Source organism: Oncorhynchus mykiss, chromosome 26 (assembly GCF_013265735.2).
Source record: "Oncorhynchus mykiss isolate Arlee chromosome 26, USDA_OmykA_1.1, whole genome shotgun sequence".
Lineage (NCBI taxonomy): Eukaryota > Metazoa > Chordata > Actinopteri > Salmoniformes > Salmonidae > Oncorhynchus > Oncorhynchus mykiss.
The window spans coordinates 34499414-34524286 of record NC_048590.1 but is presented as its reverse complement, the minus strand read 5'-3'; the positions used below and the strand labels follow the sequence as shown (position 1 = coordinate 34524286).

Genomic DNA, 24873 nt, shown 5'->3' with positions numbered 1-24873 from the left:
GGATGATCCCGAGTTTCCCAATTGGGGAGTGTCAGAATCAACCAATAGTAAGCTCTAAACATGTAATTTACGTTCATTTGAAATAACTTACGTTAATTTTAACTCGGGAGGTTCCTAGTTCCGACTAGCACGTGAACGCGTCATACTCGTTGTAGAAAGATGATACCCTAGTTTCCCACACGAGAAGTATCGCATTATCAACCAACGGTAAACTCTGCGCAAATAATTGACATTCATTTTTTTAATCGGAGGTCCCGAGTTTCCCAAATGACTTGAACGCTGCAAAAGCATAGGCCTAGATTTTAAATGAAATTATATTCACTTGGATACAGAGGAGCGCGCTTCAACGCAGCTGTGCGTGCGCTCCTATTTCCACAAAACAGACGGATTTCAAAGGATGGCACTTTGATTGCCGACAAAGACTGGAGCAGCCAAGTTTTATGGCCACCATTATTTCGAGGATTGGGCATTCAGAGTTGTCCTATTTATACAACAGGAGGATTAAAAAGAACATAGAACAGGGCACGGTGCAGATTTGCGGAGGTAAACTTATTTTACAAAGTCAGGCTTTTAAGGAATATTTCGGGAACCGCTCTTTTCGTCCAGCCTTTCCACATTTCATAGGCCTACATAAAATACTGTAGGCTATAGGTTTATGGTTATAAAATCAGTTATACAGCCTAATCTAATATTCTCAATTGCTTCTGTTTTCAGTAGTCTCTCTCTCCCCGCTCTCTCTAAATTCAATTAAAGGGCTTTATTGGCATAGGAAACATTTTTACATTGCAAAACCAAGTGTAATAGATAATAAACAAATGTGAAATAAATAATCAGAAATCAACAGTAAACATTACACTCACAAAAGTTTAAAAATGAAACAGACACTATCTCTCTCTCTCTCTCTCTCTCTCTCTCTCTCTCTCTCTCTCTCTCTCTCTCTCTCTCTCTCACACACACACACACACACACACACACTCCTTTCTCTTTCCAGAGCCACTCGTGAAGCCGACTGACAGGCTAGAATGAAAATGAGGCGGACACTTGGTCAAGACTTCAGAGCAAACGCGTCCTTTTCAGGACACCTCTAAACTTGGATCATATCACCATGGGAGCTATTTGTAGTGCAAGGGACTTTTGTTTGTTTTTGCTCTTGTTAAATACTCGCCAAAGCGCAGCTCTTCTAGAGAACCCAGGTATGTTTTATGAGTTTCAAAGACCGTTTTTACGCACGCTGTATAAGAGTGTTTGCGCCCATGTAGTTGTTTTCTAAGGATGTATACTTTCCAACTGCTTGGCAGACTTTATTTTGTTTACATTTTTATATTTTGCCCCCTCAGTATTGGCTTCAATTGTAGGAATTGGAACTTGATGGATTTCTTTTGTTTGTTTGCTTTTTTTAATGAAGTCCTACGTTTTATCCTACCTACTAACTTGTTTTCAGGTAAAATGAATAACAAATGTACCGATGATAAGGAATGTGTCCTGACTTTTTTCTTAACTTGAACACTTTTGGGAATAATTGATCAGGTTCAATCGGATCAATCGGTGTATTAGACTTTTACCAATTTAACGGAAATGATTCAGTGTTGAATTTAATATTGGGGATTTAATGAGGGGCACGTTAATCCCACAATCCTAATGTACATTACTAAAATACAGATTTTTGAGATTCATAACGAAATGTTGTTCTGGTTACATTTTATGCCATAATGTGGATTTCAACTCCGGATCCATGCGCAGAAGGAAGTGATTTTATTTTTTATTTTATTTGTTATTTATCCGTTATTTTACCAGGTAAATTGACTGAGAACACGTTCTCATTTGCAGCAATGACCTGGGGAATAGTTACAGGGGAGAGGAGGGGGATGAATGAGCCAATTGTAAACTGGAGATTATTAGGTGACCGTGATTGCTGTCACATTGATGCTATTTGTCAAAATACCCAATCCTTTTACAAGTGCACGTCTTAAGTAGGCTTTAAAGGCACACGGTAAACATTTTGAAGGTTATTATCTCCTCTGTAATTCCTTGTTCCTTTCATCATTCATGTTTGTATTGGGATCATATGAGACATATTTGAATTCTTTGGACCAAGAGTTCCATGGATTACCAAGACAAGTTTCAATGACATTTTGATTATATATCATAAACCTTGGCATAATGCATGACTTTTATTTAAATGATGTGGTCCATTGTTTGAAAGGACCCTTTTCCGCTAAATGCTCAAATGGCAAACATTCATCAATCTTGACTTGACTCCTCTTTCTTAGACATTGATGAATGCGACATTGAGTACAATGGTGGCTGTGTACACGAATGTAACAACATACCAGGCAATTATCGTTGCACTTGCCATGATGGATTCAATTTAGCGCGCGATGGACATAATTGTCTAGGTAAGATACATTTCAAACTATAAGGTAAGCAACATTTGATTTATTGAGTGTCTGACAATCATCCCGTTATTTCATTGTTCTGAGAAGTCATGTCCTGGCTCTGCCTGCAGATGTGGACGAATGTGTCTTCAACAATGGAGGGTGCCAGTATACATGTGTCAACACCATGGGGAGTTATGAGTGCAGCTGCAAAGAGGGCTTCTTCCTCAGTGACAACCAGCACACATGTATCCACCGCTCTGTGGGTGAGTACCCCTGGAATACCTGCCCTGTGATGGCTTCCAACTCTCCTACCCACCTTCAAATGTGTGTATGTATGTGTTTCTCTGTGTCTGTCTGTGTGTCTGTGTCTGTGTGTGTGTGTGTGTGTGTGTGTGTGTGTGTGTCTGTGTGTGTGTGTGTGTGTCTGTGTGTGTGTGTGTGTGTGTGTGTGTGTCTGTGTGTGTGTGTGTGTGTGTGTGTATGTGTCTCTCTGTGTCTGTCTGTGTGTGTGTGTGTGTGTGTGTGTGTGTGTGTGTGTATTCGTGTGTGTGTGTGTACACATGTCTGTTGTGTCTCAGTCCATGCATGTTTCTGTATGTTTGTGTCTCAGTCTATGTGTGTGTGTATATTTTTCGTGTTAAGGTAGACTACTAAGCCGTGTCAGGGGCACGACAGAGAATAATGGAGCTAATTCTCGAATGTTCACATACAAGAGTGTGATTGACAGCACAATGAGGGATGACAGCTGTTAAATCGGTCCCCTCTCTGGGGCATTATCTAGAGCAGTTGGGCTCCAAAGGGCCCATGCTGTGGGAAAAGGAGCCCCGTGTCCCAGAGAACAAAACAAGTTAATAACTGCAACACTTGGGCTTTTGTGGCCTGTGTCTTACATTAGAATAAAGCTCTCACAAGTATTGTTGTTTTATTCTCACTAAATTCAATGAAGAGATCCTAAGGTTTTTCACTACATTGGGTTTCCCTTGGAAAAGTTACTAATCCTACCAGCACATCCACTCAGCCGTTGCAGCATAAGAATAAAGGAGCTGCTCTCTACAGTGACCTGGGAAAAGGCCAATGATGGTATTAGGATAGAAGACAATAGTGTGATTCTGACTCCCATACACACTGAGTGTACAGAACATTATGGATATCTGCTCTTTCCATGACATACCAGGTGAATCCTATGATCCAGGTGAATCCTATGATCCAGGTGAAAGCTATGATTTGCAAATCACAATTCCTGACATTTAATCCTAGTAACAATTCCCTGTCTTAGGTCAGTTAGGATCACCAATTTATTTTAAGAATGTGAGATGTCAGAATAATAGTAGAGATAATTATTTATTTCAGCTTTTCACATTCCCAGTGGGTCAGAAGTTTACATAGACTCAATTAGTATTTGGTAGCATTGCCATTAAGTTGTTTAACTTGGGTCAAACATTTTGGGTAGTCTTCCACAAGCTCCCCACAATATGTTGGGTGATTTTTGACCCATTCCTCCTGACAGAGCTGGTGTAATTGAGTCGGGTTTGTAGGCCTCCTTTCTCACACACACTTTTTCAGTTCTGCCCACAAATGTTCTATTGGATTGAGGTCAGGAATTTGTGATGGCCACTCCAATACCTTGACTTTGTTGTCCTTAAGCCATTTTGCCACAACTTTGGAAGTAGTCTTGGGGTCATTGTCCATTTGGAAGACCCATTTGCGACCAACCTTTAACTTCCTGACTGATGTCTTGAGATGTTGCTTCAATATATCCACATACTTTTCCTCCCTCATGATGCCATCTATTTTGTGAAGTGTACCAGTCCCTCCTGTGGCAAAGCACCCCCACAATATGATGCCTCCACCCCAATGCTTCATGGTTGGGATGGTGTTCTTCGGCTTGCAAGCATCCCCCTTTTTCCTCCAAACATAATGATGGTCATTATGACCAAACAGTTCTATTTTTGTTTCATCAGAATAGTGGATATTTCTCCAAAAAGTATGATCTTTGTCCCCATGTGCAGTTGCAAATCGTAGTCTGGCTTTTTTATGGCGGTTTTTGAGCAGTGGCTTCTTCCTTGCTGAACGGCCTTTCAGGTTATGTCGATTTAGGACTCATTCTACTGTGGATATAGATACCTTTGTACCTGTTTCCTCCAGCATCTTCACAAGGTCCTTTGCTGTTGTTCTGGGATTGATTTTCACTTTTCGCACCATAGTACGTTCATCTCTAGGAGACAGAACGCGTCTCCTTCCTGAGCGGTATGACGGCTGTGTGGTCCCATTGTGTTTATACTTGCGTACTATTGTTTGTATCGATGAATGTGGAACCTTCAGGTGTTTAGAAATTGCTCCCAAGGATGAACCTGACTTGTGGAGGTCTACAATTTTTTTCTGAGGTCTTGGCTGATTTCTTTTGATTTTCCCATGATGTTAAGCAAAGAGGCACTGAGTTTGAAGGTAGGCCTTGAAATACATCCACAGGTACACCTCTCTAGGAAGTGTTATTGTTGGGCCATGCCCCAAAGGGTTGTGGCAGATTTCTAGTCAGGGGGCTTCAATAATCTATCATCAGACATCATTGGTGTTGTGCAGTGTCAGTTGTTTTGCCTCTATATTTCATTACCATGTACGATATGTAACAACATGTGAATACACTGTTGTGAGTAGTGTAATTACAGTGTTATTACACAGGTATAGGAGAAACCTAATGTAAAGTGTAACCTCTCTTTCCCAGAGGGCCTTAGCTGTATGAATAAGGAGCATGGCTGTGCTCACATCTGCAAGGAGACACCCAAGGGAGGAGTGGCCTGCGAGTGCCGCCCAGGATTTGAGCTGGCCAAGAACCAAAGAGGCTGCATCTGTATGTGTGAAGTTTTGTGATTGATCGTTTAGCCAGCTCAACCAAGAGTTTTGTTTAGATAATACATGAGTTAAACTTTGGAAGTGACCCAAGTTTTGTGTCATTGGCCTAGTGACTTGTAACCATGGTAACGGGGGCTGCCAGCACACCTGCGAGGACATGGAGCAGGGGCCCATCTGCAGGTGTCATGTGAGGTACACCCTGCACCCTGACGGCAGGTCCTGTGTAGGTAAGTGCTGACCAACCACATCCAGGCCTACTTACATACACCGTGCTTCTACACCTGCATTGCATTGCTTGCTGTTTTCGGGTTTTAGGCTGGGTTTCTGTACAGCACTTTGTGACAGCTGATGTAAGAAGGGCTTTATAAATACATTTGATTTGATTTGATTTGATTTGGTACTTATCTTTAAGCATCTTCACATATGGCAAACCAGATTACCTAGTCAACAATGGTGAAATGGACTGGATCCTTCTAGATATTTCCATCTGTACACTTCTTCATTCTCCTTTTTGTTACTCTCCCCCACTGAAACTCACCTGTTTAAAGGATCACATCTTGAGCCTGTGGATGAAATGGCAATCCTTTTGAGGAGCTTGCCATCTCTCCTGATAGCGAGTGTGTATTTCTTCCATTTGCACATGGTGGATATGATAAACATCTGCCGTCAGATAGGAAGGAGACGCACAGTAGGCCTGTGGGTAGTATCTGTTTCTCCCGCGGCGCTACTGTATGTGTGGGGTCCAGGATTATCACTGAGTTCTCTTCAGCTCCATCTCACATTTCCCATCTCAATCAATCAATCAAATTTATTTTATATAGCCCTTCGTACATCAGCTGATATCTCAAAGTGCTGTACAGAAACCCAGCCTAAAACCCCAAACAGCAAGCAATGCAGGTGAAGAAGCACGGTGGCTAGGAAAAACTCCCTAGAAAGGCCAAAACCTAGGAAGAAACCTAGAGAGGAACCAGGCTATGTGGGGTGGCCAGTCCTCTTCTGGCTGTGCCGGGTGGAGATTATAACAAAACATGGTCAAGATGTTCAAATGTTCATAAATGACCAGCATGGTCGAATAATAATAAGGCAGAATAGTTGAAACTGGAGCAGCAGCACAGTCAGGTGGACTGGGGACAGCAAGGAGTCATCATGTCAGGTATTCCTGGGGCATGGTCCTAGGGCTCAGGTCCTCCGAGAGAGAGAAAGAAAGAGAGAATTAGAGAGAGCATATGTGGGATGGCCAGTCCTCTTCTGGCTGTGCCGGGTGGAGATTATAACAGAACATGGCCAAGATGTTCAAATGTTCATAAATGATCAGCATGGTCGAATAATAATAAGGCAGAACAGTTGAAACTGGAGCAGCAGCACAGCCAGGTGGACTGGGGACAGCAAGGAGTCATCATGTCAGGTAGTCCTGGGGCATGGTCCTAGGGCTCAGGTCCTCCGAGAAAGAGAAAGAGAGAAGGAGAGAATTAGAGAACGCACACTTAGATTCACACAGGACACCGAATAGGACAGGAGAAGTACTCCAGATATAACAAACTGATATAACAAATCTCCTGTCTTATCTGACACACGCATAGACAGCCAAACTGCATGTCTTAGGTGTCAACATGCTTCTGGTTCCAGAGAGGAACACAGAACAACATCCAGGGGAGGTAGACTACACTTACAGACCACCAAGGTGTGCACTGGGCAATTCAGCTACTGTGCATCAGCAGACAGAACAGAACAGGAGGCAACTTGGTGCAAACCATTTTCTTAAATGTTGACTTGTGTTTATTTTAGTTAGACTAAAACACTGTGTATGTATCTACGTGTATTCTGTTGGTTAGGTTACTGACTGTTACTCACGTCACCCACTGACTGTATTACAGAGCGGGACGAGACAACTACTGAGAGCTCTGATCACAACGCCACGTCCTTCACTGAGGTGGACAAACGTGTCAAGCGCAGACTGCTCATGGGTAATAATTGTATAATTGCACAAATTCCACTGTTATTACCCATTGTTACTTGCACTAAAATAACAAAACCAAACAGACTCAGCTACTGAGAGGATTCTGTCAGTTGGACTATTTGAATGACTTTAGTTACCATGGGTTATGCTGCCAGGAATCAGCCAGAGGTGTTTTTCAAAGGGGAGAAGAGCAAGGCCCAGTAAACCAAGGCATTCCACAGGCTTTAGAGCAAACTGTGAAATGACTATGGACCCTCACTTTCTCACCGCCGATTCCTCCCCTGAAAAATATGCTTTTGTGACAGTGTGGTACATTTCACATGTTTTCCTTCCGTTTAGGATGGGGATGGCGTTGGGTTGCCCAATGTATAGCACTGTCAGTCATGGTGTGCTGTGTCAATGTTCACACCTAGTAAAACACTGTATTGACTGTATGTATGTGACTGGGTTGCTAGCTCAGTGTCTATGACTACTGCTGTTGTCTACTCAATGTCTGTTGGTAGGGTTAAAAACCAGACTTTGGCAATAGCTCTATAACGACAGTACATAATGTATAGGCATTTTATAACCCTTCATTCAGTATAGTACACAGCAGCAGCATGTTGACATTGAATGTATTCACGCTGGCCTTTCAGAGAACTGTGCGGTAAATAACGGGGGGTGTGACTCCACGTGTAAGGACACATCCACGGGGGTACGCTGCAGCTGCCCTGTGGGCTTCACTCTGCAGCCTGACGGGAAGACGTGCAAAGGTCAGACCAGCCGTCCACCAAGAACCTCAACTCCATCTCTAAGTCTGAGTTACAAATGGCACTCTATTCCCTATTTAGTGCACTACTTTTGACCTGGGCCCATAGGGCTCTGGTCAAAAGTAATGCACTTTATAGGGAATAGGTGCCATTTTGGAGGCAGGCCATCTTCATCTCTATCTCTTATTATTCAGTTCAATGTACTTTTATTTAACAAGCTTCACATCTCCCCTCCATAGGTATTTGGACAGTGAAGCTAACGTTTTTCATTTGGCTCTATACTCCAGCATTTTAGTTTTGAGATCAAATGTTTCATATGAGGCTACAGTACAGAATGTCAGGTTTATGTAACAAATGCCCTCCATGTGAAGAATTTGGACGAATACACTTACAGTGTATAAAAATAGTCAAAAGTTTAGTACTTGGTCCCATATTCCTTGCACGCAATGACCACATCAAGCTTGTGACTTTACAAACTGGTTGGATGCATTTGCAGTTTCTTTTGGTTGTGTTTTAGGTTATGTTTTGCCCAACAGGAACTGAATGGTTGAATGATGACTGGAGTACTTTTCTTTCTAAGTGAGTAAATAAGAAGTTTCTGAATACTAAATGAATCCTGTTAATGCCATGATTAAGAAAAATCATGAAAGAATCATGAATAACGACGAGTGAGATCGTTCTTTCTGCCTCTGTAACCTTCTCACTCTTCTCACTCACTCTTCTCACTCACTCTTCTCACCCCTAATCATCCATAATCGTGGTAGTATCCACATGAATGTAGAAGTGTTCAGAAACGTCTTCTATTCTTACTTACATTAAAAGTGACTCCAAAATGGCAGAAGATATTATTCACCATTCGGTTCCTATTGGGTAAAACATAACCTAAAACACAACCAAAACATAACCTAAAGCACAACCAAAACATAACCTAAAACACAACCAAAACATAACCTAAAACACAACCAAAACATAACCTAAAGCACAACCAAAACATAACCTAAAGCACAACCAAAACATAACCTAAAACATAACCTAAAACACAACCAAAACATAACCTAAAACACAACCAAAACATAACCTAAAACACAACCAAAACATAACCTAAAACACAACCAAAACATAACCTAAAACACAACCAAAACATAACCTAAAACACAACCAAAACATAACCTAAAGCACAACCAAAACATAACCTAAGACACAACCAAAACATAACCTAAAACACAACCAAAACATAACCTACAACACAACCAAAACATAACCTAAAGCACAACCAAAACATAACCTAAGACACAACCAAAACATAACCTAAAACACAACCAAAACATAACCTACAACACAACCAAAACATAACCTAAAGCACAACCAAAACATAACCTAAAACACAACCAAAACATAACCTAAAACACAACCAAAACATAACCTAAAACACAACCAAAACATAACCTAAAACACAACCAAAACATAACCTAAAGCACAACCAAAACATAACCTAAAACACAACCAAAACATAACCTAAAACACAACCAAAACATAACCTAAAGCACAACCAAAACATAACCTAAAGCACAACCAAAACATAACCTAAAGCACAACCAAAACATAACCTAAAACACAACCAAAACATAACCTAAAGCACAACCAAAACATAACCTAAAGCACAACCAAAACATAACCTAAAACACAACCAAAACATAACCTAAAACATAACCTAAAACACAACCAAAACATAACCTAAAACACAACCAAAACATAACCTAAAACACAACCAAAACATAACCTAAAACACAACCAAAACATAACCTAAAGCACAACCAAAACATAACCTAAAACACAACCAAAACATAACCTAAAGCACAACCAAAACATAACCTAAAACACAACCAAAACATAACCTAAAACACAACCAAAACATAACCTAAAGCACAACCAAAACATAACCTAAAACACAACCAAAACATAACCTAAAGCACAACCAAAACATAACCTAAAACACAACCAAAACATAACCTAAAGCACAACCAAAACATAACCTAAAGCACAACCAAAACATAACCTAAAACACAACCAAAACATAACCTAAAACATAACCTAAAGCACAACCAAAACATAACCTAAAGCACAACCAAAACATAACCTAAAGCACAACCAAAACATAACCTAAAGCACAACCAAAACATAACCTAAAGCACAACCAAAACATAACCTAAAGCACAACAAAAACATAACCTAAAGCACAACCAAAACATAACCTAAAACATAACCTAAAGCACAACCAAAACATAACCTAAAACACAACCAAAACATAACCTAAAACATAACCTAAAACACAACCAAAACATAACCTAAAACACAACCAAAACATAACCTAAAACACAACCAAAACATAACCTAAAGCACAACCAAAACATAACCTAAAACACAACCAAAACATAACCTAAAACACAACCAAAACATAACCTAAAGCACAACCAAAACATAACCTAAAACACAACCAAAACATAACCTAAAACACAACCAAAACATAACCTAAAACACAACCAAAACATAACCTAAAACACAACCAAAACATAACCTAAAGCACAACCAAAACATAACCTAAAGCACAACCAAAACATAACCTAAAGCACAACCAAAACATAACCTAAAACACAACCAAAACATAACCTAAAACACAACCAAAACATAACCTAAAACATAACCTAAAACACAACCAAAACATAACCTAAAACACAACCAAAACATAACCTAAAACACAACCAAAACATAACCTAAAACATAACCTAAAACACAACCAAAACATAACCTAAAACACAACCAAAACATAACCTAAAATACAACCAAAACATAACCTAAAACACAACCAAAACATAACCTAAAGCACAACCAAAACATAACCTAAAACACAACCAAAACATAACCTAAGACACAACCAAAACATAACCTAAAACACAACCAAAACATAACCTAAAGCACAACCAAAACATAACCTAAAATACAACCAAAACATAACCTAAAACACAACCAAAACATAACCTAAAGCACAACCAAAACATAACCTAAAACACAACCAAAACATAACCTAAGACACAACCAAAACATAACCTAAAACACAACCAAAACATAACCTAAAACACAACCAAAACATAACCTAAAACATAACCTAAAACACAACCAAAACATAACCTAAAACACAACCAAAACATAACCTAAAACACAACCAAAACATAACCTAAAACACAACCAAAACATAACCTAAAACACAACCAAAACATAACCTAAAGCACAACCAAAACATAACCTAAAACACAACCAAAACATAACCTAAAACACAACCAAAACATAACCTAAAGCACAACCAAAACATAACCTAAAGCACAACCAAAACATAACCTAAAGCACAACCAAAACATAACCTAAAACATAACCTAAAGCACAACCAAAACATAACCTAAAACACAACCAAAACATAACCTAAGACACAACCAAAACATAACCTAAAATACAACCAAAACATAACCTAAAACACAACCAAAACATAACCTAAAACATAACCTAAAACACAACCAAAACATAACCTAAAACACAACCAAAACATAACCTAAAACACAACCAAAACATAACCTAAAACACAACCAAAACATAACCTAAAACACAACCAAAACATAACCTAAAGCACAACCAAAACATAACCTAAAACACAACCAAAACATAACCTAAAACACAACCAAAACATAACCTAAAGCACAACCAAAACATAACCTAAAGCACAACCAAAACATAACCTAAAGCACAACCAAAACATAACCTAAAACACAACCAAAACATAACCTAAAACACAACCAAAACATAACCTAAAGCACAACCAAAACATAACCTAAAACATAACCTAAAACACAACCAAAACATAACCTAAAACACAACCAAAACATAACCTAAAACATAACCTAAAACACAACCAAAACATAACCTAAAACACAACCAAAACATAACCTAAAACACAACCAAAACATAACCTAAAACACAACCAAAACATAACCTAAAACACAACCAAAACGTAACCTAAAACACAACCAAAACATAACCTAAAACACAACCAAAACAAACTGCAAAACTTGATGTAGTCATTGCGTGCAAGGAATATGAGACCAAATGCTAACCTTTTGACAACTTTAACACACTAAAAGTGATATACTTATGACTTATTTAAATGGGGGGACTAGATACATAAGAGCTTTCATTTCTAAACGGTAAAACAGATATGTATCGAAATACCCTCAAATAAAAGCTGACATTATATACCGTCTCCTAAGTATAGAGACATAAAAAATGGCTTCTCTGTCCAAATATATATGGAGAGGAGTGTATGTCTGTCTGAATAATAACAGTTTTATAATTTGCCTCTCACAGACAATAATGAGTGTGAGCTGCACAACGGCGGTTGCGACCACTTCTGCAGGAACACCATCGGCAGCTTTGAGTGTAACTGCTGGAAGGGCTTCAAGCTGCTTACTGACGAGCACTCCTGTCAGGGTAGGCCTCTTCTCTTCACGCTCCTGTCAGGGTAGGCCTATTCTCTTCACGCTCCTGTCAGGGTAGGCCTCTTCTCTTCACTCTCCTGTCAGGGTAGGCCTCTTCTCTTCACGCTCCTGTCAGGGTAGGCCTCTTCTCTTCACTCTCCTGTCAGGGTAGGTCTCTTCTCTTCACGCTCCTGTCAGGGTAGGTCTCTTCTCTTCACTCTCCTGTCAGGGTAGGCCTCTTCTCTTCACTCTCCTGTCAGGGTATGCCTCTTCTCTTCACTCTCCTGTCAGGGTAGGTCTCTTCTCTTCACTCTCCTGTCAGGGTAGGCCTCTTCTCTTCACTCTCCTGTCAGGGTAGGCCTCTTCTCTTCACTCTCCTGTCAGGGTAGGTCTCTTCTCTTCACTCTCCTGTCAGGGTAGGCCTCTTCTCTTCACGCTCTGGTCAGGGTAGGCCTATTCTCTTCACTCTCCTGTCAGGGTAGGTCTTTTCTCTTCACTCTCCTGTCAGGGTAGGTCTCTTCTCTTCACTCTCCTGTCAGGGTAGGCCTCTTCTCTTCACGCTCCTGTCAGGGTAGGCCTATTCTCTTCACTCTCCTGACAGGGTAGGCCTCTTCTCTTCACTCTCCTTTCAGGGTAGGCCTCTTCCCTTCACTCTCCTTTCAGGGTAGGCCTCTTCTCTTCACTCTCCTGTCAGGGTAGGCCTCTTCTCTTCACTCTCCTGTCAGGGTAGGCCTCTTCTCTTCATTCTCCTGTCAGGGTAGGCCTCTTCTCTTCACTCTCCTGCCAGGGTAGGCCTCTTCTCTTCTCTCTCCTGTCAGGGTAGGCCTCTTCTTTTCACTCTCCTGCCAGGGTAGGCCTCTTCCCTTCACTCTCCTTCCAGGGTAGGCCTCTTCTCTTCACTCTCCTGCCTGTCTGCCCTACATCTGGGGAAGGGGCTGGGACAGCACAGTATACTGAGCTGTTGTTCTGTGTAGGTGCTGCTGGAAGATAAGACAGAGAGGGTGGGAGGCTGAACGGTTTGCCAGTATTGACTTGAAGGATTCCTCTGAAGATCCTTAACATGTGCTATTTTAAAGCTTAACGTTTAGTACAAACTGATTTCATCCCTCTGATACAACCTGTCATTAAGATGCTGCTGTCTCTACCCTTAACTATCAAAAGACAATGCCACAATTCATCACCTAGTGATACCATGCTGTACCATTTAAAACTCCAATTTCTACTACCTTAAATTGAAAAAGAATATCCCTCTGCTTTTAATGACAGATATAGACGAGTGTTATTTCGAAAGGACATGTGGTCACACGTGTGTGAACTCCCCTGGTGGTTTTGAGTGTGTTTGCAACAAAGGGTACACCCTGTATGGACTGGCCCACTGTGGAGGTAAGACTATAAAACTAATGCTTATGGGGTATTATACTTATGGTATGGGGAAAGGGCTTTGACACCATTCTGAATAGTTCATGTTTGGGTTTTCTGTAAACTAATGTGTATAGGGTATTATGCCTATGGTGAAAGGGCTTTGGTACCATCTACAACATTTCACACCCTTCTGAATAGTTCATTGTGGTGTTTTTAGTAGTTTTTGCAGAAAAAATAATGGATGCTTTGTGAATGAGGTGAGGTGAGAGATGCTGTGAATAACATATGGATGTTTTCCCTGCTTTCTCCTCAGATATAAATGAGTGCAGTGTGAACAATGGAGGTTGTGAGCAGGGTTGTGAGAACACCATGGGTGGGTTTGAGTGCCACTGCCACCCTGGTTATAAGCTACATTGGAACAAAAAAGACTGTATCGGTAAGACAGTGCCCCTTCAGGCCTGGGGGGCTCTAGAAGGTTTGGGGTGGGTACTCCCTGAGTTGTCCCATAGGGAGTGTTTGACATAAAATCAGTGGTTGTATACCACATGTATGTTGTGAAACTTTTGGGGACTAAAACAGGAGATACTTTTGAGTTATTTTCTTCTCTTTGTCTTTACTGCTCTGTCTTTCTCTCTGGTCTTTGGTTGTAAACTGAGGACAAAAACAGAATTAAGGCAATTGCTGCTGTTCCCATTGTCTTCTTGTCTCCTTGGATAGGTTTCACTCTGTTCCCACAATTTCTCACAACTTCTACCCTCCTCTGTCTGTCTGTCTGTCTGTCTGTCTGTCTGTCTGTCTGTCTGTCTACCTACCTACCACGGTCCAAGTCTGCTCTTCACCTGTGAGTTTGTTATGGTTTTCATCTAGAGGCAGAGGGTTTCCCAGCAACAAAGCCTCCCTCTAAACCGACCTTAAACTGCAGCAGGCAGGAGGGAGGTGACCGCTGCTACCTGACCTGCCAGTCCCAGGTCCACATCACCAGTGGTGAGTTATCAGTTACTACTACTACTATTGGACTGCATCCCAAATGGCACCCTATTCCCTTTAAATTACACAACTTTTGTCCAGGGCCCACATGGCCTTGGTCAAGGGTAGTGCCCTATACAGGAAATAGGGTACAATTTGGGACAGAAATTGAGTTACTACTACTATCAGTCTGCAGAGCAGCGCTGTCTCATGTTCCAGCACCCGTCTGTTTGTTTTTGGCAACCAGGCCTTTTGTGGCTCTGCCTTTTGTCTTGGGTGGCCTGTCTCATGCCCCTGTGTGCGTTTACAGGGACGGAGGATTCTTATACAGTGACCTGTGGAATGCCTCTGCCCTGCTTGGCTGGAGCACAAAGGAATGGAAGTGGCTCGTATTGCTTGGGCAAGTACACACCATCACAAGTCTGCATCAGCCTCTGTCACTCCAGCCTGACCTAAACAACCAGAAACACAACATATAAAGACAAAACAACGTCATACCAAATCAAGTCTTCAGTATTCACATTTTCATTTACAGACATATGGAAGTCAAGGGATTTTTCATTTTTATCAAAGGTTAACAATTTGCTATTATTTCCTTTGTACCGTAGGACCAGAAATGTCAAGTGTCCTGCGAATTAAGACCACAGCCACTTTTAAATCTGGCACAGGAATGTGCAACTTGAAACGTAGTCAAGAGAGACTGAAGGAGAGCCTGAACGCAGCTCACTCAGGTACAACGGTTTCTAACAAGTCCAACAGCTCCTCATTCATTAAAACAATGCAGATTAACCTGGCACTGCCTACATATCATGCAACGAACTTGATAACAGGGACCTGACCTCGAGGCTGCTTAGATGAAAGTAAACGGAGAGTGAGCTAAATATGAAAGAAATACGTGGGGGGTGCGGTCTGAAGTGTTTTTATTGTCTCAGCACTGCACATTGTCCGGCAGTGACAGGGGAAAATGTAATTAGCTATAGCATGCCTTTCAGTTGGGCCCTACCTAGCCATCAACCAAACGCAGTTCCGATTGTTGGATGCATTTCTTTCACCAATGGGTTCCGGCATGGTGTTCAAATAAAAAGGGAGCTTTTCCCACTCTGCTCTCGTTACCCCCCTGTCCAAAGGCAACAAAAAGAGCAGGGGGGAAAGAGTGCATGTTTAACCGGATACACAGAGATGTCACTGCTTTTTAAAGAATGATTAGAAACATCAGTACTTGAACATCAGTACTTGGCTCCCGAGTGGCACAGCGGTCTAAGGCTCTGGATCTCAGTGCTAGAGGCATCACTACAGACCCTTGTTCGATCCCTGGCTGTATCACAACCAGCCGTGATCGGGAGTCCGAAATGGCGGTGCACAATTGGTCCAGCGTTGTCCAGGTTAGGGGAGGATTTGGCCAGGGTAGGCCGTCATTGTAAAATAAGAATTTGTTCTTAACTGACTTGCCTAGTTAAATAAAGGTAAAAAAAACACAAAGGATATAATCTCCTTAGATTGAAGTGTTATAACATTGCAGTTAAGTTTTATCCTGCTACAGTTGTGGACCATATAGTTATTCTGTAACATGTGTGATTATCTCTGTGCATGCGTGTGTGTGTGTGTGTGTGTGTGTTTGTCTCCGTGCATGCATGTGTGTGTGTGTTTGTCTCCGTGCATGCATGTGTGTTTGTCTGCGTGCATGCATGTGTGTTTGTCTCCGTGCATGCATGTGTTTGTGCGTGTCCATGTCCTGTGTGGCTGGTCGTGTCCACAGACAGCAAGTCCCCCTTCACGGAGAACGTCCAGTTCAGCTATGTGCGCTTGCGCTGCAGCTCGTCTGGCCCCCGGATGCGGAGCCGCCACGGCAGGAAGGCGGGTTACGAGGAGGAGGGCTCTTCCATCACGGCTGAGTTTGAGTTGGATGTGAACCTAGAGGAGGTAACAGGTTGGTCTCTCTGCCCTGCCGTGACCCCAGTCCTCTGGCTGACACTCTGCTTCCTGTTTCTCTCTCTGCTCTTGATTTTACATCACTTTACAAGCCAAACATGTTAAAGTATCTCCTGTTTTGATGTGGCGTTTTGAGGTGGTGGGATCTTTGGGGAAGGTGTAGGTTTGGAGGTTTCCCTTGTATTCTGAGGGAGCAAATGATTGATCAAATGTCATGGTGTCTGTGTGTTGGAATGGATATGTACAGAAGTATGTGTGTCTGTCTATTTTAGTACTGGTATGTTTGTGTGGTTTTGTTTGAGTGTGTATTGTGGTCTCATTGCGTTGCGAGGACAGTTTTGGTATCTGGTGTTTCTCTCAGCAGAGAGCTGTGACCTGGGCTGTGTGCGCCGGCGCTCAGAGAAGAGGCTGAGGAAGACTATCCGTACCCTGAGGAAGTCCATCCACCGGGAGCAGTTCCACCTCCACTTCGCTGGCTCTAACTACGAGCTGGCCAAGAGGCTGGCGTGGCCGGTGGACCTGCCGCCGGTGGACCTGCCGGAACACTGTGGGAAAGGACAAGTGCTGGTGGACAGGAAGTGTGGTGAGTGAGCATCTTGAGTGTTCTGAGTATCATAAGATATAGGTATATATGTATGTATAAAATTAGTAGCATCTTGAGCATCTACCTGTATCTGTTTCTGCCTGTATCTGAGACACCCCTGGAGTCTAGTCCTGGCTCCCACACAGAGCAGCTCATAGTCATAGCCATGCCAGCAAGATATATTTAGACAGGTTGGTTTAATGATTGGATTTGGAGCAGGTGTCGGCCAGATGACTGCCATATTTGGGTGCAGACATGCTGTAATGAGCTGGTATGCGGAGAAAAGAGAGCCTGTTGTTGGCTGGCTTGCAGAGCGAGGACATCTTCCAGCATCTCCGTGGGATAAAGTGCAACAGAAGGTGTGATGGCAGCCACTAGCTTTTGCTGTTGTTGCCGCTGGTCCTATTTCGTTTTACAGCCATAATGGAGGAAAATTCCATTAGCTTTAATGGCACCTTGTCAACATCAGCAGTGGAAAGGAGGCTGGCATGTGTTTTCTCTGGCGGAGGGGAGGGGAGCAGAGAGCTGAGTGCCCCCAGTTCAGGGCCTCACAGTAAGCATAGTAAGCCTACTGCCTGCTGCTGCATTCTGCCTGTCTGTCTCAGTGTGGTCAGTAGAAGACGGTCAGTTTTCTGTCCATGATTGGTCTTCTACCTCTAGAGCCCCTGTTTGAATCTGACCCAAGCCACCATATTTAAGGGGTCTGAAGACTATTGTAGACCGACCTCTCAAAGCTGTTCTAGCCTGCCTCTGTCTTGATCCAGAGCTCTCCTCTCATAACCCCTGTCCTTATTGAGGTTGAGTGGGTGAGGATGGAGGGGGTTGAGTGGGTGAGGATGGAGGGGATTGAGTGGGTGAGGATGGAGGGGATTGAGTGGGGGAAGGATGTTGTTTGATCCATTCTGGTTCTTATAGCATTTTAAGAATAAAGACTGCCCATAGCTGTTTAAATGTATTGATTTTCACACAAGAGGGAAAAATCATGAAACTTAATCATCTTTGGCAGAAATGTCTAATTGTTTTACAAACCAAGCATCTCTTAATCCAAGGTATCCCCAGCAAAGAGGACTCTCACTGGTGTCTGTTTTTTTCTGCCCCCAAATAACAGGAGACTAATATTTTATGCTGGATTCAAATGACCCTTAGATGTTGATTTAGCTTTGTAGCTTTGTTGCTTGTTGTTTTTATGTTTCAAATCAGCTACTTACCTCATAAGTAAATCATAAGTCTTAAACAAACAAAAAAACTCAGGAGAGTAAAGTTACCAGAGTGTGGGATTCCCACACTGCAGTTAGTTTCAGATGATCATTAAGCAGACCAGTGGACAAGCAGGGGTGTAGACATGTAATTTGGAAGTGGGGCTGAAAGGGAGCCGTAACCCCCAGCTCTATAATGGAGCTCTATTTTTCCCTCCACCCCTGGCTTAGCTCACTAAGTGCAGTTTAACCCTTTCAGTTTGCCCACTGCATTGTAAATCCAGTTGGGGCTGGTTCTCACTGCTTCAGTGGGGAGAGAAATCCTCCACAACAACACAGCCTCAGCCTCACTAGTACTGAGAGAAAAGCAATGCCTTCTTATTCCTGACTTTTAAAATATCTAGCGCTCATTCTCTCAAACCAAATTGTGAAAGTTTTGAATCACATTATATAGTACACGGCAGTATTCCAATAAACCAACCTGTGAAATATCTCATATGTGTGATGTGATCAGATTTTTATTTTCATTCTAAGTCATTCATGATTGATCAACAACATTTACATTTCCGTATGCCTCAACCCGGTATAAGAATCTGTTGGACTTTAGTTTCTGCCAGTGTGTAGTGTACAAGTATTCTCCTGATCTCTGTTACGTAAAATAGTGCATGTTCGTTTTAACATGGGAGATGATTAGGAAGTGCTGTTGATTCAAGCTGGGAGTTTGAGTGCTTATATCCCCCCTCAGTCAGGGCCACTCTGCATGACCCCATCCACTAAACTGCTGCGGAGAATTGACTTCAGCGACACCATGGGAATTAATTAGCATCAGCTGTTTGGGCCTCTGCTTGATAGGCGCAAGAAGTGATTGGGACAGGCAGAATGGGTGGATTCAGAACTCTGACCCCTTTTATTGGGTTCAGCTCCTTACCATTGTGATACCATAGTGTTTGCCTATGTCATCAAATACTTGAATAGAGGTGAAAGGTCTTTTAAACCTCTTTGGGGGCATCATTTCGAGGACTCTATAGAATTGCCTCTGCATTTGAAAGGCTTCAATGTTTTTTCTCTCTCTCACTCTTCTCTTCTCTCGCTCTCTCCATCAAATAAAAGCTGGTGGAGACAACGAGACGGTGGCTCCTCATGGTCATTCAGGATAAACAAAAGGCAGAAAAAATGAACTGCTCTTGAGAGAATGACATTTTCTTTCTCTTAAGGAAAATCAAGTTGCTAAGGCACATATAATGGATGTGTGTTAAAGGCTTTGTGTGTTCCTCATTAACTCATTATGGATGGTTCTCTCCTGAAAAGCTCTTCTTTCTTAGATTGTCCTGAGGGATATTTTTTTATGAAAACGCAAAATGGTTTCACTTCACTGCTCTCTGTTCAGTGAGATGATTAGATGTCATTTCCCCCTTTAAGAAGTTCTTGACATCACCAGACACACACAATAATTCAAACATAAATTAGAGACGTTGTTCTACAAAGTAAAACATGAAAAGGGGAAAATGAAAGCTGATGGTGTGCATCCCTGTAATCAGGCTTTGCACGCTCTTGTGAGATAACAGACAAACACTCATTTTGACTGGCTCTGTGTGTGCTTTGGTAGAGGTGAGGGTGCTTAGGATGGTATGTAGAGTTCTTTCCCCAATGCACACCGGTGTTATGTGAAGTGTAAGAGCTTGTTTAATGTGGGACGCAAAGGCATCTGGAGAGCAGCTCAGTGCTCTTATGTCTTTATTTTTGCATAGCTGCATCAGGTTGATTTGCAATGCCTTTTTAACAGTGGTGGGCTTGAATGCCAGTGTGTGTGTGTGTGTGTGTGTGTGTGTGTGTGTGTGTGTGTGTGTCTATTATCTAGCCAATCTGCCTCATTCTTCTACCTTTTGCTAGTGAGCTGCACTGTTGGAACGTACTATGACAGGGATCAGGGAAGGTGTGTTCTGTGTCCAGCTGGAATGTACCAAGATGAAGAGGGGAAGAATTATTGCGAGGCCTGCCCAGGGCCAGAGGTGAGAGGAAGCCCCAGGTCGGTTGGGGCGCGGAATATCTCTGAGTGTGGAGGTAAGGCTCAAAAGTTGAGGATATGAGTAATCATATGTATCCTAACTGTGCACCAGACAGGAGATGTGAGTCACCTTAGATACTTACTTACTCAACTATCATAATCATAAAGATAACTGCAGCAAAATACACTGAGCTCCATCAAAGACCTTGGCATAGTTTTCCCTCATGGTTTGATCTTTTAAAAAAGTGATCTTTAATCTAGTCTCCCAGTCAGAATCACATCCTGTTATGAGTATATATGAAATACACAGGAAGAAGTGATACCCTGATCAAAATCTCCCCACAGGCAGATGTTCTGTTTTGTATAAAGTCGTGTAAGCCTCGGAACATTCAAGCCCTGTTTGAATTAAACTGCCACACCCGGCCTCTGCCCACTCCTGAATAAAGAGAAGAAGGGGCCACCATGTTTTCACCCCCCCAAACACTGTTATCCCAGCCTATTTGTGGCTAAGCCACAGATCCCATCTCCTGCTTTCCCCACCAATAGACTAAACAAAAAAGAGCTATGGGGAGAGACAGTTTGCTCAAGTCAGTCAGGAGATATGAGAGAGGTTGTTCCATGGTAGATAATGTCCTTGCGTTACATCACTCCACTGACATCTGCTCTCCTGGCCTTAGTCTTATTGTGGTAGAGTGCTCGTCTTTAAGTCGCTCTGGATAAGAATGTCTGTCTGCTAAATGACCACATGTACAATGGGAATGTTGCTTTGAGCAGACTGAGTGAAACAAGTGTCCCTCTGATCAATCCTCTGTTGTTTTCCCAGGTCAATGTCCCCCTGGTCAGTTCTCCCATGATGGCTTCATCCCTTGTCTGCCCTGTCCCCTGGGTACCTACCAGCCAGAGGTGGGGCGCACTTCCTGTTTCCACTGTGGAGGAAACCTGGTCACCAAACACAATGGTGCCGTGTCCTTCCAGGAGTGTGAGACCAAAGGTGAGGGGTCAGCTTATCCATCCCATTTAGTTATGCCTGTAAATTCTGGGGGTGCGTCCCAAATTGCACCCTATTTCCTACATAATTCATTACTTTTGAACAGAGCCCTATGGACCCTGGTTAAAGTAGTGCACTATATAGGGAATGGGGTGTTATTTGGAAGACTCTGGATCTTTAAGGAAACTCCCCTGCAGTTTCTGTTTTATGGAAATATACTACATTGGTTTATGTTATTGTATGTTGGTGTTTGTGAGGTGCTAAACCGTGGTACACTCCATTCTGCTCCTGTAGTCCAGTGTTCACCGGGACATTACTACAACACTAGCACACACCGCTGTATCCGTTGTCCCATGGGGACGTATCAGATGGAGTTTGGTCAGAATTACTGCATCTCCTGCCCAGGAAATACCACCACCGACTTTGACGGCTCCACCAACATCATGCAGTGCAAAAGTATGTATGTTCACACAAGAGTTGTCTGTGTGTGCGTACGTTTGTGCGTGAATGTCTATGTATTTGTGTGTTAATGGCTTCACACTTTAAATGTATTTAATGGCTACACACAGAGTAAACTAAAACTACATGCAGGTTTCTCTACTGTGCTCAAATAAATATTGCTCCTGTCCTGCTTTGGGATGCTACTGTAGATAATTAGCGTCGCAGCACCAAGGCAGCATAAACTATTTGACACTATCCTGTCACCTCACAGACAGACACTGTGGTGGAGAGATGGGAGATTTCACTGGCTACATCGAGTCTCCCAACTACCCAGGGAACTACCCAGCCAACATCGAGTGCACCTGGACCATCAACCCACCGCCCAAGCGCAGAATCCTCATCGTGGTCCCAGAGATCTTCCTCCCCATCGAGGATGAGTGTGGAGACTACCTGGTCATGAGAAAGAGCTGTGAGTGTTTGTTTTTCTGTGTGTGCGTGCATGCATGCGTCTGTCTTTTCTGTGTGTCGTGTTGGAGGTTAGAGCTTGTTAGGTGACTGGGTGTTATCAGGGTGCTACAGTATTAATGTGATTTCACTGCAGGTGACCAGATGTTGGTGATGAATGTCTAAAGAATTATAAGATGGTGGCAGTGTTGGTAGGAGGTTCTGCATAATAGGATAGCACCTCTCAGAGATCATGGGGGTTACTATGGGCTTCTAATAGACCATTAGATCTTGCCACTTTTTGAGTAATGAATGGTGCTAGTGTTTGATTTGTCATAATATGACCATATCCTCAATTCACAGCTCTCTCCAACTCTGTGACGACCTATGAGACCTGCCAGACCTATGAACGGCCTATTGCCTTCACCTCCCGCTCCAAGAGGCTGTGGATAAAGTTTAAATCGAATGAAGGGAACAGTGGGAAGGGCTTCCAAGTCCCTTATGTGACCTATGACGGTAAGAGACATCCTTATTGGTGGAAATATTGACATTTAATTTACACATGCTTAAATAAAATGGATCAAGTGTCTGTGAAATGTAATTTTTGGGGAATTTTAAGTCTGGATATATATCACCTACTTCCAATTGCACAAATAATATAGAAATATACTCTTGGGTATGTTTATATATGATATATGTTTCAGAGGACTACCAGGAACTCATCGAAGACATAGTCAGAGATGGAAGATTATATGCCTCTGAAAATCACCAAGAAATTCTCAAGGTAAAGATTTCATGTATTTCCTGTGAACAAAATCTTTTGTCTGCCATATCCTGCCCTCTTGTGGACACAATAAGAAATTCAGGATGCAAACTTCACTTGAGCACCAACTAAAAATGTCAGATGATTGCTGGCTCTGTCTCAGATTGAATTCTAGTCTGTACTAATTTTTGGTTTACATTCTCTTCTCAGGACAAGAAGCTTATGAAGGCACTGTTTGATGTATTGGCCCACCCACAGAACTTCTTCAACTACACAGCACAGGAGTCAAGAGAAATGTTCCCCAAATCCTTCATCCGATTTCTACGTTCCAAAGTCTTGAGATTCCTTCGCCCTTAAGAAGGCACTCTCATCAAGTTGCTTTGTGGATATCTCAGAAAACGCTTCTACCAGTTACTCCCTAGAAAATAGTCCTTTACTTCTCCTGTCTGTACAGAGACTGACTGAGGCTAGAGTTGACTAAGAGAGATGGACTCGGACACTTTCCTCAAATGGACTTCAATTGGACCTTCTGGGAATAGGTGGGTAGTGGACTGTCATGGTGCAGACAAGTGGCAGCTCCCGCTATCACATCTGGTCTACATTCTAGAGCGAAGTTTTTTGTACTTCGATACCACATCTATCTCTGATTCTTCCATACACTCCTGTGTGTGAGCATTGCAACGTTTAGACAGACTTTGTCTTTTCCTTTTGATTTTAAACTTTCATTCTCAGGAATAATGCTTGAAGTGGTAAGCTGATTTGATTGTTAGCATTTAAATTCATGAAAGCTTTGATTTTCATAATGGTGTAACAACAGCATCTTGAAAATAATTATGGTAAACGGAACATTCACCAATAGCGTAGAAAGCGGATGAGAAAAGACTCTTGATTATGTATAAAAAGTTAACTGAGGTTTATGCTATATGTCAACCACATAATGTATACCTATAACATACATTATTAAAGTAATGTTTCACATTTAGATCAGAATTGTTGACAGAAATATGCCTGAATATGAGAAAAGAATATAGCACAAATGTGACCTTATGGTGGGAACTTTAAAGCACTACAAAGAATGTAGTGATACCACAAAATAAATGATCCTTATGAATGTATTGTATATTGTGTAAAAAGTATTAGATGAAAATGTTAACGTATTGTAGTTAACTGCATTCCTGACACGTGTGCAGTAGCTCACAACCTGTATTAACGCTGCCTCAAATTAATGTTAGCGTTTTCCACTGTCCTGAAAACATGGCTTTACTTAATAAATGACCCGACAGTGAATATTCCATGCCACTGGGCTTTGAGAGAACAACAAATGCCCATGGATCAAGACTAGAGACCAAAGACTACATTTCACTACTCATAGAAGTGAGATTATTGAGTGGTGTGACTAGAAATGTAGAGCAATATGAGGGGGAGAAAGTTAGATTATACATTCCAGATATGGAATGAGAGGTTTGTGAAATAGAATTGCTCTATTCACTTATGACTTAGCAAATAAATGTATGTCTATATTTAAATTTGTACATATAACATGTTGTAAATAAATCAAATAAACATAATATTGTGCTTTTGCTTTACTTCTTTTGCTTTCTGATATGCTATTTTCAATATAAGCAACAACATTGTCCAAATCAAAATAATACATTAATTATTTCGTTTTTTATATAGGCTCTATAACATGAGTTATTGTGTTCAGTTAGTTCTAATTGTTTTTGCTCTTGAATTAAACAAAA

The 24873-nt window shown here is 41.9% G+C and overlaps 1 protein-coding gene across 5 annotated transcripts; it reads left to right on the top strand.

Annotated features, from left to right (window-relative positions):
* The first annotated feature begins 336 nt into the window (after window positions 1-336).
* Window positions 337-24698, top strand: LOC110506691 (signal peptide, CUB and EGF-like domain-containing protein 2). 5 transcript variants are annotated; one of them, XM_021586493.2, is made up of 23 exons: window positions 337-543; window positions 992-1193; window positions 2271-2396; window positions 2507-2641; window positions 5101-5226; window positions 5339-5455; window positions 7103-7192; window positions 7821-7937; window positions 12345-12467; window positions 13721-13837; window positions 14130-14252; window positions 14684-14800; window positions 15093-15182; window positions 15391-15513; window positions 16539-16709; window positions 17076-17294; window positions 20381-20551; window positions 21319-21486; window positions 21778-21939; window positions 22196-22393; window positions 22732-22884; window positions 23073-23152; window positions 23342-24698. In XM_021586493.2, the coding sequence occupies exons 2-23, from the start codon at window positions 1106-1108 to the stop codon at window positions 23486-23488; spliced, it is 2961 nt and encodes a 986-aa protein (XP_021442168.1). In that variant the 5' UTR covers window positions 337-543; window positions 992-1105; the 3' UTR covers window positions 23489-24698. The 5 variants fall into 5 exon arrangements, with proteins under 5 accessions (XP_021442168.1, XP_021442167.1, XP_036819994.1 ...); XM_021586492.2 differs by having other exon boundaries at window positions 17073-17294; XM_036964099.1 differs by lacking the exon at window positions 16539-16709 and having other exon boundaries at window positions 338-543.
* Window positions 24699-24873: the final 175 nt, after the last annotated feature.

Coding starts and splice junctions, on each gene's coding strand:
- LOC110506691 (XM_021586492.2), top strand. CDS start 1,106: ATGGGAGCTATTTGTAGTGCAAGGGACTTTTGTTTGTTTTTGCTCTTG. Junction 2,642..5,100: donor ATGTATCCACCGCTCTGTGG/GTGAGTACCCCT, acceptor TCTCTTTCCCAG/AGGGCCTTAGCTGTATGAAT. Junction 7,193..7,820: donor CAAGCGCAGACTGCTCATGG/GTAATAATTGTA, acceptor CTGGCCTTTCAG/AGAACTGTGCGGTAAATAAC.